The 14,747-nt window shown below is 61.4% G+C and overlaps 6 protein-coding genes across 6 annotated transcripts in view; all 6 read left to right on the plus strand.

The window, feature by feature from the left end:
* EMIHUDRAFT_464569 (hypothetical protein) overlaps nt 1-905 on the plus strand; it is a gene marked incomplete at its 5' end in the record, with an annotated part of 3,708 nt that extends 2,803 nt beyond the window's left edge. The window contains one exon of the mRNA XM_005766829.1: nt 387-905. Coding sequence (XP_005766886.1) covers nt 387-635 — 249 coding nt within the window. The 3' untranslated portion in view covers nt 636-905. The remainder of the gene's footprint in view (nt 1-386) is intronic.
* A 2,260-nt stretch (nt 906-3,165) lies between these two features.
* On the plus strand, nt 3,166-3,830 carry EMIHUDRAFT_211930 (hypothetical protein; the record flags this gene model as incomplete). The annotated part of the gene is made up of 2 exons (XM_005766830.1): nt 3,166-3,309; nt 3,417-3,830. The coding sequence occupies 2 exons, from the start codon at nt 3,166-3,168 to the stop codon at nt 3,828-3,830; spliced, it is 558 nt and encodes a 185-aa protein (XP_005766887.1).
* Nucleotides 3,831-4,703: 873 nt separating this feature from the next.
* EMIHUDRAFT_211931 (hypothetical protein) lies at nt 4,704-7,089 on the plus strand (the record flags this gene model as incomplete). The annotated part of the gene is made up of 5 exons (XM_005766831.1): nt 4,704-5,555; nt 5,625-5,744; nt 5,909-6,337; nt 6,478-7,001; nt 7,080-7,089. 5 exons carry the CDS (start codon nt 4,704-4,706, stop codon nt 7,087-7,089), a joined length of 1,935 nt encoding a protein of 644 aa, XP_005766888.1.
* Nucleotides 7,090-8,917: 1,828 nt separating this feature from the next.
* EMIHUDRAFT_356678 (hypothetical protein) lies at nt 8,918-9,960 on the plus strand (the record flags this gene model as incomplete). Its single annotated transcript, XM_005766832.1, has 4 exons — nt 8,918-8,961; nt 9,005-9,160; nt 9,319-9,412; nt 9,480-9,960. Coding segments are annotated over 2 exons (152 nt in total), but the record flags the coding sequence as incomplete, so codon positions are not given.
* Nucleotides 9,961-12,571: 2,611 nt separating this feature from the next.
* EMIHUDRAFT_464571 (hypothetical protein) lies at nt 12,572-13,726 on the plus strand (the record flags this gene model as incomplete). The annotated part of the gene is made up of 3 exons (XM_005766833.1): nt 12,572-12,848; nt 13,116-13,234; nt 13,416-13,726. Coding segments are annotated over 3 exons (611 nt in total), but the record flags the coding sequence as incomplete, so codon positions are not given.
* A 296-nt stretch (nt 13,727-14,022) lies between these two features.
* Nucleotides 14,023-14,474, plus strand: EMIHUDRAFT_211935 (hypothetical protein; the record flags this gene model as incomplete). Its single annotated transcript, XM_005766834.1, has 2 exons — nt 14,023-14,339; nt 14,381-14,474. The coding sequence occupies 2 exons, from the start codon at nt 14,023-14,025 to the stop codon at nt 14,472-14,474; spliced, it is 411 nt and encodes a 136-aa protein (XP_005766891.1).
* Nucleotides 14,475-14,747: the final 273 nt, after the last annotated feature.

Raw genomic sequence — 14,747 nt, forward strand, 5'->3', positions numbered from 1 at the left:
ATAAAAGGAAAAAAAGGGACGACCGAGAAAAAAAAAAGAAAAAAAAAGGGAAAAGGGGAGAAGAAAAGGAAAAACAAAGAAAAAAAGAAGGAGAAAGAAAGAACAAAAAGGCAGAGAAAGCAAGGAGAAGAAAACAAATCGGACACAAAAAAATAAAAAAGGTATAAAAGAACAGCAAAGGAGGGGGGGAAGGGAGAAAATGCCCTCCACACACGCCCCCAAAAGACGTCTCCTCGACATCTCCTCGACGCCTCCCCAGGCGACCTTCCGCTTCCTCGAGGAGCGGCTCCGCGCGTTCGCCAGCGCGCCGGCGCGCCGCCCGAGGCTCGCCCCCCGACCCAAGGGAAATGGCGCGCTCTTCACGCCAAACACCCGGCTGTGAGCAGGCGGCGGGGGGGGCGCGTGCCGAGCGCTTCTACATGGTCGGCGACAACCCGGCGTCGGACATCGAGGGGGTGCGGCGCGCAAACATCTTCCACAAGGCCAAGGGCAACGACACGGCGTGGAAGGGCGTGCTCGTCAAGACGGGCGTCTACAAGGACGGCGACGAGACGAACGGCGCGACCACCGTGGTGGCGGGCGTCGCCGAGGCGGTCGACTGGATCCTGGCGTGCGAGCGCGAGCACGCAAAGTGAGGCGAGGGGGGGGGGGGGGGATTGCTTGGGGGGTTGGGCGTGGCACGGGTGCGGCCGCTAAGGTTCGTCGACGCTCGACGGGTTTGCACGCTACGCGAGCGGCATGCAGCTCTCGCGCGCCGACGCGCCGTCCGCCGATCAAGCGCCACGGCTCTCTCTCGTCTCTCGATCAAGGTTATTTTGATATTTTGTCGTCCTGGAGTAAAGCCGTCGAGAGACTAGAGTGTGCGATTTTCTTTTATTATTTTCTACTCTTATATTTGCGCCAAGAATTAATGAAGCCGCGCACCAAGGGTTCAATTCGCAACGGAAAAGCGGAGATCCTATAGCTCGCTGCACGCGCTGGGAGACGTGCGCGCAACCTAAAGTTTTGGGAATAGCCTGGGATAGAGGGTGTGGATGCTGAGTTGACGGAAATCGGAGGACGCGACCCACTTCGCCACAGACGGTCCCGCGCCTCGCCACTATGACGGCGACACGGCCGCAGCTCGTGTGCGTGTCGCCGTCTTTGTCCGGAGTGAAAAGTCCAACGCGCTCGTCGGTGACGGTGTCCTCCAACCTGCGCCGCTCTCGGCGAACTCGACAGCGCCTTCGGTGGCATGCAGCTCTTTGCGCCTGAAGCCTGGAGAGCAGCTCCTCTGCTGCTCACACACTCTGCACAGTTGGCACAGCCTACTCTGTGCGGCTGCCACAGCTGTCACAGCGATGGGCTCGCCCTCACTAGCCCTCAGTCACTTGTGCTGCGGCTTGTGTGAGCGACACTGCTCGGCGACTGCCGGCACACTGTGAGACCATGGGTGTGAGGTAAAACCACACTACCAGCGCTTGGTCACATCGGCCCCGAGGTCAGATTCTTCTACTCTGTTGATGACAACACTTGTCCACTCGCTGGAGCCGAGCAGGAGGGCCCGGCGCACAACCCCTGGTCAACCCACCCTCCACACCCCGTACTCTATGTGTGAGTGTGTCAGTGTGAGGGGTGTGCACCAACCGCAGACAGGAGCGTCGTGTTTTGCCTTTGAAAACTGAACATTTTTCAATTCACACTACGCTCTACGGAGTAGTAATTTGTGCCAATGCTGGCTGTAACCCGCCGCATGGTACCTCATTGTTGATGTGAGATTGTGAGCGTTTTCGTATGAGTAAGTACTGTATGTGTGTGTGTGAGAGAGATTTTTAGCAATACCAAACAAATGTTGTTGTTGTTGTGTGTGTGTGTATGGATGGAGTAAGTATGCGAATAGAATGTGTGTGAGAGAGAGAGAAAGAAAGAGAGATAGATAGATATCTACCCTTATAAGTCTCTCGTGTCCGCGCCGACGCTCTTGACAACTCAAGTCTTCTGGGAAGCATTTTTCCAAAAGCCCCAAGGGGGTGGAGTTCGCCGTCGAAGGGACACGTCCAGCGATCGCCGCCACGATCCCCTCACCGATTCGAGGCGGCTTTGCTGGCTCTGTGCTGGCGATGCACAGGTTGCTCCTCTACGCTCTCGCTGCCATGATCGGCGGTCCCTTCTCGTCCGACCCAGTGGTGCAAGAGGACTACATTTCACCTCTTCCCGGTGCTCTGCGTCGCAGCCTCATGGCCGTCCACGCATCCGGCCGATCGAAGCACAGCGCCGTCCCGTGGCGTCCGGAGATGGATGCCTTCGTGCTGCTGCGCCACGTTCGAGACGGCATCTCGTTGCCAAAGGTGGCAGAGCAGTGGCCGTTCGAATCCGCCACCAAACGAAGCAAAGATGCAATCAAGTGGCGATGGAAAAAGGTTCTCAAAAGACTCGACGCTCTCAAAAGGCTAGGAGGGGAGGTCGGGCCCCGCGCCCGTCGCACAACTATCGGGATGCGACCAGAAGGAAGGACCGAGAGGTGGAGGAAGACGCCCCGGAGTGAAAGTTGGGAGACCACGAAGAGGGGTCCGGAGTGGTGAGGCGCCGGGTGTGGGTGGGCGTCGAGTCCCCGTGTCGAGTGTTTACTAGCTCCGAGTAGAGGGGGCGTTCTGCTGCTAGGGGAAACCTGGAGCGCGGAGCTAACCCTCGGAGACCCGTGTTTACTTTCAACCCCTGGTCAACCCACCCTCCACACCCCGTACTCTATGTGTGAGTGTGTCAGTGTGAGGGGTGTGCACCAACCGCAGACAGGAGCGTCGTGTTTTGCCTTTGAAAACTGAACATTTTTCAATTCACACTACGCTCTACGGAGTAGTAATTTGTGCCAATGCTGGCTGTAACCCGCCGCATGGTACCTCATTGTTGATGTGAGATTGTGAGCGTTTTCGTATGAGTAAGTACTGTATGTGTGTGTGTGTGTGTATGGATGGAGTAAGTATGCGAATAGAATGTGTGTGTGAGAGAGAGAAAGAAAGAGAGATAGATAGATATCTACCCTTATAAGTCTCTCGTGTCCGCGCCGACGCTCTTGGTTTAACCGTAGAACGTCCCAGCTTCAGTCGGCCTCCGTCCACAATCGTCGGCCCGCAGCGACCCGCAGCGATGGATGCCGCCGCCCCCCCGGCCCCTGCGGCTGACGCGCCGATGCACGACCGGCCTCCGTCGGATGGCTCTCCGGCCTCTCCGGCCGCTGACGCGGCCGCCCATGCTGTTGCCGATCCGGTCCCTCTCACGCTCAGCGATATCCGCACAAGCTACGACAACTTCGAGGTCGCCGGCTTTGGCCAGGTGCAGCCCACCACCTGCTTGCCTCCATGTTCACGCTTCGCGCCCCTTCCCCCCCTCTGACGCCGCCGCATGACCTTAGGTGAGGGGCACGACTACCCGCCTGGAAGGCGCTCTCATCAGCAAGTCACCCAGGCACCAACTCCTGGGCGTTTACGCTTGACTACGAAACCATGCAGTGGATGCAGCTCGATCAAAACGGCGACGCCAACAGCTGGTCCCTGGGCGAGTTCCTCGCCCAGGATGAGGTGCGAGTCATGATGCTCGACCCAGCGTGCACCAAGTCGCTCACATTCCGTGAGTTCGTCAACGGGCCGAACACACTCTCCAAGTCGACTGCGATCTCGAACTCCGACAACTGGACCGGTGCACCAGGCACGGAGGACGATGGCTCCCTCGACGACATCCCTTCATCGACGGACGCCTTCACCGCCGCCGGCCCTGGGCCATCCAGCGCGGCCTCCGACGGCCTGCACGTGATCGAGCGGGTACAGAAACGGTGGCTGCCGCAGCTCACACCCTAATCGATCTGCCTTAGGCACGGAGCCAACGGAGCCATCGCGCATGCCCGCATCGCGTGCGGCTCCGAGGTCTCCCGCCGAGACCGGCTCGGCGCGGCGCGTGGCCGCACGCCGCCGTTGAAAAGGCGAGATAGGACCGAGGGGAGAGCGCCGGCCACATCGAGCGAGCGCTGACGTGTAAGGTGTCTGTGCTGCTCCGGTGTGTGTGGGATTCTGCCTCCCCCCCATCTGTGCGGCGAGTTGTTTGCGGCGCGATGCCCGATCGTGCGCGATAGCCTCCCATTGTGCGTGGTGTGTCGGTTGTCGGGGTCGTCCGGAGCGTGTGGCGGCGCCGTTGCATGCAGCGACTGCTCCACGTGCCACGACTGCTTTGACTGACGTGACTGACTGATGAGACATGAGTGCTGATGGATGATCTCCGACCAACCCAAAACCAAAATGCAAATGCGGAGTGGCCCACTTTGGCGTGCAGATCCTGCGTCTCTCACTGCCCGAACAACAGAGACGGGTACCGCCGCAGGTCCACACTAGTATAGAGAGAGAGAGAGAGAGAGAGAGAGAGACGTACGTGCGAATGAGAGGAGTGCGTGCGAATGAGGAGAGAGACAACAACACCGCGAATTATTAGCGTCCGTCCCCCCACGCTATACGCGCGCGGTCATGCTAGCTTTGCTGCCCTCGCTGGCCTGGGCCACCGGCGCGCAGATTACAGAGGTCCATATAGTCTTGCCCTGCGCGGATTCCGTCCCCTTCTCCTTCCCAGGCAGCGAGGACGCGCGCGCTCCTCATTTTTTTCCGACCGCCGTGGCGGCGAACGGCAGCATACCTAACCGCGCCACCTTAACCTGCTTCTCAAGGTCGAATGACGCAGAGACCATGAACACCATCCTCGATCCCATCATCGCTCGTGCCCGTCGGTCTGCCTCTGGACGGGTGGCTCTCGTGGGTTCACCCGGCGTTCAACCAGACAAGATCGAAGCGCTTGCGCGCGTGGCGAGGGAAGGCGTCGCAGTGTTCGTCTTCAACGCTGGCGCGGGATTCGAGCAGCACGTCAACTTCAGCCAGCATTTTCTGCTCAAACTCGAGGCAAACCTTAATCAGGGCGGCCAACAGCTCGGAGGAGAACTCTGCCGCCGCTGGGGCAGTACATCATCGGCACCGCTGAGGCTCGCGACCCTGTATTCTCTGGATAGGGAAGCCGACGGCCGCATTGACAACGCCATTCTCGGCTTCCAGGCCGGCTGCGAGGCTTCCGAAGTCGTGATTGTTGCATCAGTCCGACTTAGCGGTTGGACCGAGTCGACAGCGCGGAGATATATGGAGGCCATGTTCCTCGCCGACGACACCATCAACGCGGTGCTCACTACGTCGGACAGGCATGCGATTGGGGCGGTGACGGCAGCGAATGTGCGGTTGCCTCCCTATCGAGCTCGCAGCCTGTTTGTCAACGGCTTCGGCAATGATGAATTCATTCGTCCCTACCTCGACGATGACAGCGTCTTTGCAACTGTAGATCCCATGATTAACCATGCAAGGAAGGGCATGTGGAGGTCATTGTCGACCGCGCTGGAGATGGCCTCACAAAATGGTTGGATGACGACGGCAGACGTAAAGGCGGACGTTCCAGGCATGGAGGGGTTTACTCTCCTCTCCTCCTCACTGCTAATTCCCTCCGACGCCGAGGGTCATATCTTGAGCAAGGTGCTCGGCAGTGCATATAACTCCGCGGTACGCCCGCTGCCGACAACGGCCTCCCAAACCTCCCATGCCACCGTGGTCTACGTTGGCGTGCACCAGGTGGTGGTCCAGGAGATTTCCGTCCCGGCCAACACGTTTCAGGCCACCTTTTGGATGAAGACTTCGTGGTCTGACACGCGGCTGGAGTGGTCTGATGAACAGTTCAATGGCACCATCCAGGTCTCTCTCACTCTCACACTAACGCTCACCATCCAGGTCTCTCTCACTCTCACACTAACGCTCACCATCCAGGTCTCTCTCACTCTCACACTAACGCTCACCATTCTCACTCTCTCACTCTCTCACTCTCTCACTCTCTCACTCTCCAGGTGGGCTATGATGAGGTTTGGACGCCAAATCTTTTTGTGCAAAACCACCTCTCCGAGGTGGTAGAGCGGGACGCTGGGGAGACTCTAGTGACCGTGCGCCATGACGGCGTGGTCACGTGGTCGCAGAAAGTCACCGGCGAGTTTGACTGCAGCCCTATGAGCATCAGTCCTTACCCCTACGACATCCACACGTGCTCCTTCAACATCACAACCGACGTGGAGGTTACTAAGGTTCATCTTGCCGGCTTCGGTTTCTCGATCAGTTCGCAACCAGAAGGGTTTGCGCTTGAAAGGGTTTGCAACAAGTCACGGTGCAGCCCGGCCTCAGTCGGCATCCACGAGGGGGAAACCGACATGCAGCACTCCGCGATGTCCTTTGCGCAGCCGCTGGTCACCTACACCTTCAAGATCACGCGCGAACCATCGTACATCATCACCTCCTATGTGATGATGGCCTGGCTGCTTGTTATTCTCTCGATGATGCAATTTTGGATCCCGGAGGCCCGCCCGCCCCCGCCCCCAAGCCTCGCCGCCCCCTTGCCGCCCCCTTCTCACCTGCTCGGCGTACCCTCTCGCGCTGCCAGGAGAGCGGTAATATGGACCGCGCTGGCCTCGCCATCACCACCGTGCTCGCCACGGTCGTGCTGATGACCGAAGGGGTAGTGTCAAAGGTACCAACGTGGCTTTCCGTTTTCTTCATCGTCTGCACCACCTACCAGGCTGCATCCTTCCTCACGACCATCACGGCCGGCCGCCGCTTCGGCCACAGAGCGAAGGAGGACGCGTTCCAAGCGAGCCAGCCGGCAGCGAAGCCTCCCAGCGCCACTTGCAGCCCTTCCGCGTGGGCGAAGCGGAACTGGCCAGGGCTCGCTACGTGGCTCGCTGCCATCCTTATGTTGTGCGAGGAGCTCACAGGCCGAGAAGAGGACGACATGCAGGACCTCTTCGCCATTCGAATTCTGGTCCCGACCTTCCTGCTCGCGTGCATCACGCTGCCGTTCCTCACCCTCTCCATGTGCATCGACGCCGACTGCCAGGCCGAGGAGCACCCCGAAGCGGGCGCCCGCAGCCCGCTCTTCCTCACAAACGCGATCCTCCTCGGGATCTGGTGCCTGGCCCTTGCCATCTCTGTCTGTGGACGGCGTACGAGGCAGCGCTGGCGGCCGGCTGTGCGGGCTACATCTAGGAAGCGGTGACAACTCAAACGCGCTCGCATAGCCCTGGGTCGGGGCATGTGTTAGCCATGCATGTCCGAGTACAGAACCTGTGTAGAGCGCTTTGTGGCAGGCGCAGTGTGTAGCATGGATTTGGTAGGTGGTAGGCTAGTTAGGGGCCACTAGGGCAGACGAGCTGCTGTGTTAGTTTGAGTGCACATGCACATGTGCATGTGCATGTGTGTAGGAAGTGAGTGCAGAATAAGCCACATCGACGGCCTTGCGCAGCTGGCTTGCGGCAACTATAGCCGAATATTTCTTCTGAGCCACCTCTCCTTGTTGCTTGGCGCATTGCGCAGCGCAACCCAGCTTCTCGCTCGCCGACGCTTCCCCGACCCGCTGCCGTCGCCGGCCGGCCTATCGGGCTCAGCTGCCTCGACAGCCGCCTCCGCGGGTATGGCGGAGCTTCTTGACGCGCTGGGCAAGCCAGCGCTGCCGTATCTCAATGGAGGCAGCGGCGAGCACAGCGGCGAGCCGTACCTCACCTTCCCGACGTACGACTTGCCGCAGCCAAACGAGGTGCTGCCCGCGGTGATCGTCAGCCTGCCGCAGCTCTTGAACCCCGACGGCGGTAGTTGGACGAAAACGGGAAAAAACGACTACATCGCGAGGCGCAGCGACGGGAGCCTGTTGCAGATCACGCCGGACATCTACATATTCTCGCAGTGGGCATCCATCACCCGCTACCTCGCCGACCTTGGCATCAACAACGCGGTCGAGAACCCGTACCAATCCGTCCAGCAGGACGACGGCTCGCCAGGACTGAACGAGCCGCAACCGGCGTCCGTGTACGGCAACGGCACAAGCGGCTTCATGATCAACTGGCTCGGCTGCCGCTGCTCGTGGCCGGTGACGCAGATGATGTGGTACCAAGCCCTCGGCTGCCAGCTCCACTCGTGGGCCGCCGTCGTCGTCGCGGTCCTCACCCTCTTCCTCGAGATCGCCCTGCTGGATGGCCTGCTCACGGGGCTAGTGCGACAGGCGCCGCACAAGACGCGCAAGTACTCGATCGAGAACACGCAGAACCAGGCGCGCGACGACCCGATCGGCTACGTGTGGCAAAACACAGAGGCGATCGTGCTGCCGCTGGTCATCCTGCTGCTCGTTATCGGCACCGCGTTTGGGAACAGCCCCGTCGGCACGCAGTACATCCAGAGCCACGCGCTGCTTCGCATCCAGCTGCGCTCGCTGGCCAGCCGGTACGAGGGCCAGACCTACGCCTACTGCACACTTGTCTTTTGGTGCGTCGTCACGACCGTCAAAGGAGTCATCGTCCCCGCCTACATCGTCGTCGCCATCCCCGCAATCATCGTCATCGGGTCGTCGGGGACGGCGCTCCAGGCGACCCTTCCGAGAAGCTTCCGATACCGCCCACACACCGCACCCGCGCCGCATTCCACCGCGCCAGAGGGCCGAGACATGCCTCGCCCTACCCCTCCGCCTCTCCATCCTTGCCCACTTTCCGCCCGGCTGATGGCCGCTACACCCGCCGCAGGACGCCATCATCGTCTTCCTCATCTTCCGCTTCATCCCCGCCTTTTCGCAGTTCGCCTACTCCATCGTCTTCTTCGTCGGCTGCCTCGGCTTCTACACGCCCAACACGCCCCTCTTCGGCGTGCTGTCCGCGTACGTGGTGGGGGCGCGCGTGCCGGTCACACAGCTGAGTATGACGTACGTCTACCTGTGGTGGACGCTCGGCGTCTCCGCCCTGCTCGTCGTCCTCACGCAGTACACCCTCTCGACCCTCCTCCTCTGGGTCGTGCCCATCTCCGCCTTCTACTTCGAGATCTGCTGGCAGGCGAGCACGCGCGCAGAGAGGCACTTCCGAGACACGTCCCCAGACACGTCCTGGTCACCGACTCGGTCGGACGGGCCTTGCGCCGTCGCATCTCCGCTGCACCTCGGCGAGACCTCGGCTGCATGCCTCGGCGGTCTCGGCGCGGCAGGCAAGTAGGCCAGCAGTCTAACGGCTCCTCTCTGTTCTCGGCGCGGCAGGCCATCCCGTGGTGCATCGACGGCCCCTCGGTCTGCCCGCCACACACCGGTCCCGTGCCTCTTAGATGCGGAAGCACGGGCCGCTAGTCTTCCAACCAGCCCTCGAGGAGGAGCGTGTGCAGTCCACGGCCACTTGTCCTCTCGCGAGGGGCGCAGGCGTGCGGGGCACGATGCTCACCCCCTCCCCCTTCCCTGCCTGCCCCTCCAGGCCCTTGCCTCTCCCTCACGAGCATCGGCACGGTGCTGCTCTGCACCTCCCTATTCGTGGTGCGCTACGGCTGCTTCCTCTTCCCCTGCGTCTGCGCGCCCGAGGCGCCCCCCCTCCCCCCTCCCTCCCCCCCCCCACGCACCCGCGCTTCACGCCTCGAGCCGTGCACAGGTGCCCGGCTGGCTCGCCTTCCCGCCCTCGACTGACCTGCTCTCGCCGCTCGGAGAGACGTGGGGCTTCAAGTACTCTGCGCTCTTCCTCGAGCGGCTCGCCGGCCTCTGGGACGGCGCCGACTGGCCGCACGACTGCGCCTTCGAGCCCGACGCGAGCAACTACGCGCCCTCCGGCTTGGGCGGCACCCCGCAGCACGTCATGTCCTTCATGGCCGAGAATATTGTCGCGCAGGGCACGCAGGCGCAGGCGCAGGGGGCAGCGCTCGAGGCGCTGCGCGGGTTGGTGGAGCAGCAGGCCTCGCAGATGGAGCAGCAAGCCTCGCAGATCGCGGCGCTGCAAGCACAAATGGGTGCCGCGGCGCCGGCTGGGACGGAGTATAGAACTGGGTATCCCCTTTGGTGACTGTAATCTGTATCCCCATATGTGTTGGCTGTTGCGTCCATACCATGCGTCAATATAAAAAATGTCTAGCTCTCGCTCTGGTATATGGCCCATGTGTGGTACCTTGGTATTGGTACATGGGTATAGTCTATAGAGAAGACAGAAGAGGCGCATATCCGCAACTGGCAAAAGCTAAGGCCGTAGGGAGGGGACGATGCCTAAGCCGTAAGCGTGAATTTACCGCCCTAGAAATAAATTTAAATTGCGTTTATCGCCTGTTTAGCGCCGATCTTACCGCTTATCAGCCGTCATATTCCCTCCTTTCGCCCTCCCTTCACCCGCTCTTCCCCCTTCCCCCGCCTTTCAGCCGCCATTCAAGACACGTTTACACAACGTTGAACCGCGTTTCACAAACATGTCTGGCGACACGGTTTGCCTTGAAGTTACCGCACCGACGCTAAATTCAAGCCCCTACAGGCCAATTTATGGGCAGGTTGGGCAGGAACACTGCTGCTGCTAAGCACCCGCACCGCCCAGTGAGTAGTGTCGCGGGCTTAGGATAAGGACCATGATCTGGCTTCCACAGATCCCACATTTCATGATGAGGGAATCAATGCCGAGCAGCTCCGAGTGCTGCGAAGAGTGGGACCCTGCCTGCACGCGATGAGCAAGGGCTCATTCCCGGCCATGTGTCTCCTCGCCCCGCGCGCCTATGGCCACGAAACGCGGAAGAAGAATTCACGACTTTGAGGGAGTTTTGTTGTGGTGCATATAGTAGCAAGACGTGCTCTAGACAGCTAAGGGCTAAGTAAGACGCGTTCATTGTTGCAATGTCATTGAGGCAGGAAAGAGCTCGCCGAGGATTGGCCTGTACCCATGTTTCCGGAAACCAAAAAGGAAACGAGAGGGTCCCCAGCACTTTTCGTTTCCGGAAATTTCCAGGGCCAGAGGGTGTTTGGTGCTCCATTCTGGCAACTCTCGAGTTTCCCTTGTGTCTGAGAGCTGGTCTGGGCCAAAATCTGAGGCGAAACCGAGGAAACCGGCAAAATACCGGGTATTTTCCAGGTATACCCGGGGTCTTCCAGGTACCCGCAAAATACCCGGTATTTTGCCGAGAGTCGGCTGATTTTGGGCCCAAACCAGCCTCAGACTCGGCTCAGCCCGTGAAATTGACAAAGAGATTTGACGGTTTTCGCGGAGTTTCCTCGGGAAACTAGAGAGGAAACGAGAGGGTGCTGTAGAGAAACACGGAAACGAGACGGGGTGAGCGAGGAAACATGGGTACAGCCTAAGCCGAGGAGTCGAGGGCTCCCGACCACGCCGGACCCAGCCAGGATAAGGCACGCTTGCCTTAAACTGCCATGAAGAGCACTAAATTTGCGATAAAAAATCTCTTGAAAGCGCCACAAAATGTATTTGAAAAGCGGGCGAATTACATCTGAACGGAGGAAGAATGGCGAGAGAATGGCGAGAGAATGGCGAGAGAATGGCGGGAAGAACCTCTCTCGCAAATGAACAGCGAAGGGCGCAGTGAAAAACGATAAAACAAATCTTCAAACCGCCTTGTACATGGTTAGGCACCCTCGCGTAGGCGGAAAGGCGGTGGGGCCTTTTCGTTTTAGCTTTTAGCCCCCGCGCTGACGCTGCAAGTGCGAGGAGAGGAGGAGGGCTGAGAGAGGTTGTGTGGGGAGGAGGGCTGAGAGAGGTTGTGTGAGGACAGGAGGAGGGCCGAGAGAGGCGCACACCGTCGGTCGCTGCTTTGGCATCATATTCTTCAGAAAGTCAAACTGCATGATCGCCGCGCTCCGCGTACGCGACGCGCGCGCGCCGAGCTTCAGGCCGTTCGTGACTGCCACGAGGCCGAGGAGGCAGACGAGGCTGGAGCGGATGACGTCGGAAATAAAGAAATAGCGCTGCGCGGCACGTTTACCTTGCTTTACCTTACACCTTGTACCTCACGGCTCTACGACTAGGACCCTACGTGTACCGATATGGCCCTCACTCACCAGATTGAACGCAACCTCGACCTCTTGGGCTGCTGCTGCTGCTGCTGCGATTTCGTCATTGCATCAAGCTGGACCCGCAACTCCATCAGCTTCTCATTTCGCGGATTTAAAATCCCTGTGTGGTGGCGGCGTGCCGTCCTCCCATCCCTCCCTTGCTGTCTTTTCTTTCTTTCTTTCTGACAACGACGAGACGGAATGATGCTATTCGCTCTGCTCGAGATAGCCCGAAGCCTGCGGAGAGACGGCTTTCCACGGACCCAACCCACCACCACCCACCACCGGATTACCGTGCCCCTTGCACGCCGGGCACGGCCTTTCGGCTCGTGAAGGGTCGGTGCGTGTCGTGATCCCCTGGAACACCCGTACTCTCCCGCGCCATCTCCGTCGCCCTGTTCGGCTGCGGCCTTACCACCAAGATCGGGAGGCGGCCAGGGCTCATAGACTCGGTCGAGAGACCCCAGATTGGCATCCATGCCTCTCTGGACAGGGTGGCCCGCCACAACGACCCCTGGAATTGCGACTCGCCGCTTTCCTCCCGCTGTGATTCTGTGTGAGCTCTGTGTCTTGATTTGCCAACAATATACCTACAACCACCGCCGCACACACAACACCCCCCACCCCCCATCCAGCGATTTTTTTCTTGACCCCAACACGGCCGCACTTCGGCGTTGCAAGCCTCGCGCTGAAGGCTGCGGCGAGCATGGGCGAGCCCAGCAGCCAGGACGCAGCGCCTCCTCTGCAGGACGCAGCGCCTCCGACGCTCTTCCAAGAGATCATGGCCCAGTGGGAGTGGCTGCAGCAGGCGCACGACTATGTCGTGGCGATGCCCGCGCTGCGCGAGCGCGTCAGCTCCTTCCGCAAGTCGGCGTGGGAGTTCACGTCGACGGCAAAGGCAGCCGCGCCCGCGCGCCGAAGCCTCGGCCGCACCCTTTGCAGCGGCCCTGCTCCCTACCGCGGCTCCAACCCGCCGGCCTCAGGTGTCGACAGAGACAGTCGAGCGGCAGGTGACGGCGACGCTGCAGCCGTCAGATGCGAGCAAGGGTGTGCAGTGACACGCCGCGCACCCGCAAAGCCCATCGCGCCCGTTCCCCCACTCACCCCCCACCCCCCAGGGGACCTTTCCCGCTCGCACCCACCCCTCATCCCAGCTGCCTCTCGCTCACGCGCTGCCTCACTCACCCCAACCAATCAGCCCACCCACCGCACGACCACCCACTCGACGCCACTCCGCGCTACCCGCGCAGAGCACTGGGCCGCGCTGCTCGCCTTCCGGCGGCAGTACCCCGCCGTGATTGTCGCCGCCGCCACCGGAGTCTCCGTCCTGCCCGCGCTCGCGCACCTCCGCACAAGCAAGCTCACTGCGGTGCGGACGCCTCGCCACCACCCTCGCGCCGCCCACCGACACGCGCGCGCACACCGCACGAGCGCACGCGCACGCAAAACAGCCACGCGCGCGGGCCGGCGGCTCCTTCAAACACGCACTGCCACGCACCACGCACGCCGCCACATCGCGCCACACACCTCGCGCCCTCCCTCCTGCGCAGCTTCGGCTCGTTGCGCGCAACTCCCTCCTCGGCGGCGGCGGCGCGGCGGTGCTGCTCTACCCCGAGATCGTCTTCCGCGCGGCGCCGTACGTCAGCCGCGGCGTGACCAAGGCGGAGGACACGATCGCGTCGGTGCGCGCAAACTGAGAGACGCCCGCATTGTGTGCCGCGCCGACCGCCGTGTGCGGACCTCGCACAGCGGGGGCGCCCTGTGAGCTGTGTGCGTGTGGCGGTTGTGTGCGTGAGCTGTGGCCAGAATTAGCGAGAGGGGGCAGCATGAGCCTGGGAAAAGCCCGCGACGGGACAAATTAGCAGTTTTCAAAGATATAGAATTAGAAAAACGAAGCAAGCAGAGAATCTTTTTGGCGGTAGTTTGCCTGTGTTAAAAGAAAGAAAGAAAGAACAGAGAACCCAAGGCGCAAGGCCAAGGGAGGGATGGGAGGACGGCACGCCGCCACCACACAGGGATTTTAAGGAGAGGTGTGTGGTGCGCTAGCCGTCGCCCACGCTTGGGCGTCCGCCTCTTCCTATCTCTCTTCGCAGTCTCTCGCCGATTCTCGCCGCGACCTTGATGCCGCCCCAAACCTCTTTCTTCTTTTGAAGAAGAATGTTCGCCCGCGCGGCGTCCTCAGCAGCAGCTCGCCTCGCCGCTGCTGGTCGGTTGCGGCCGGCTGCGCGGCCGCGCTCCTACCACAAGCTCATCATCTATGGGCGCGTGCAGTCGACGCCGCGCCTCGAGGGCGTGGATAAGGCAGACGCGAGCGGAGACAGCGCTGTCGCCGCCGCCGCAGAGGCAGCCGAAGCCTCTGCAGAGAGCCTGCCGCCATTGAGGCGGCCAACCTGCTACTTCTGGCTCAGCTCGACCGTGCCGCGCTTCTCCGAGTGGCAGGCTCTCAGCGACAAGCGGCCACCGCCGCGAATGAGGTGGCGCGTGCGCGCCCGTGGCTCGCTCGCGCTCATTGCAGAGCAGGAAGCACCCGCCGCAGCAACCCCCGGACGCAAGCCCCGCCCGCCCTGGGCGCGCGCGTGTGCGAGAGCGCGGCGCCGCGGCGGCTCTGACGGCGAGAGGAGAGGCTGTGGCCCCGCTCCCGCCCCTCTTGCCCGCGAGACGGCGCCGCCTGCTTGTTGACGCCCTGCCGCCTCTCCCTCCCTCCCGGCCTCCTCAGCTCGTCCCCGGCGAGATGGTGATGGTCGAAGGCGCCCTTCCCCGCCGGCCCGCACACCCACCCCGCAGTGGCCGCTCTCCCTCCCACGGCGAGTGCCCGGACCCGCCCTGCGCCAGCCTATGTCCGCCCTGCCGCCTCTCGCCCGCTCCGCCCACCCACCGCCCGC

The sequence above is a fragment of the Emiliania huxleyi genome, assembly GCF_000372725.1.
Source record: "Emiliania huxleyi CCMP1516 unplaced genomic scaffold EMIHUscaffold_50, whole genome shotgun sequence".
Taxonomy (NCBI): Eukaryota; Haptophyta; order Isochrysidales; family Noelaerhabdaceae; genus Emiliania; species Emiliania huxleyi.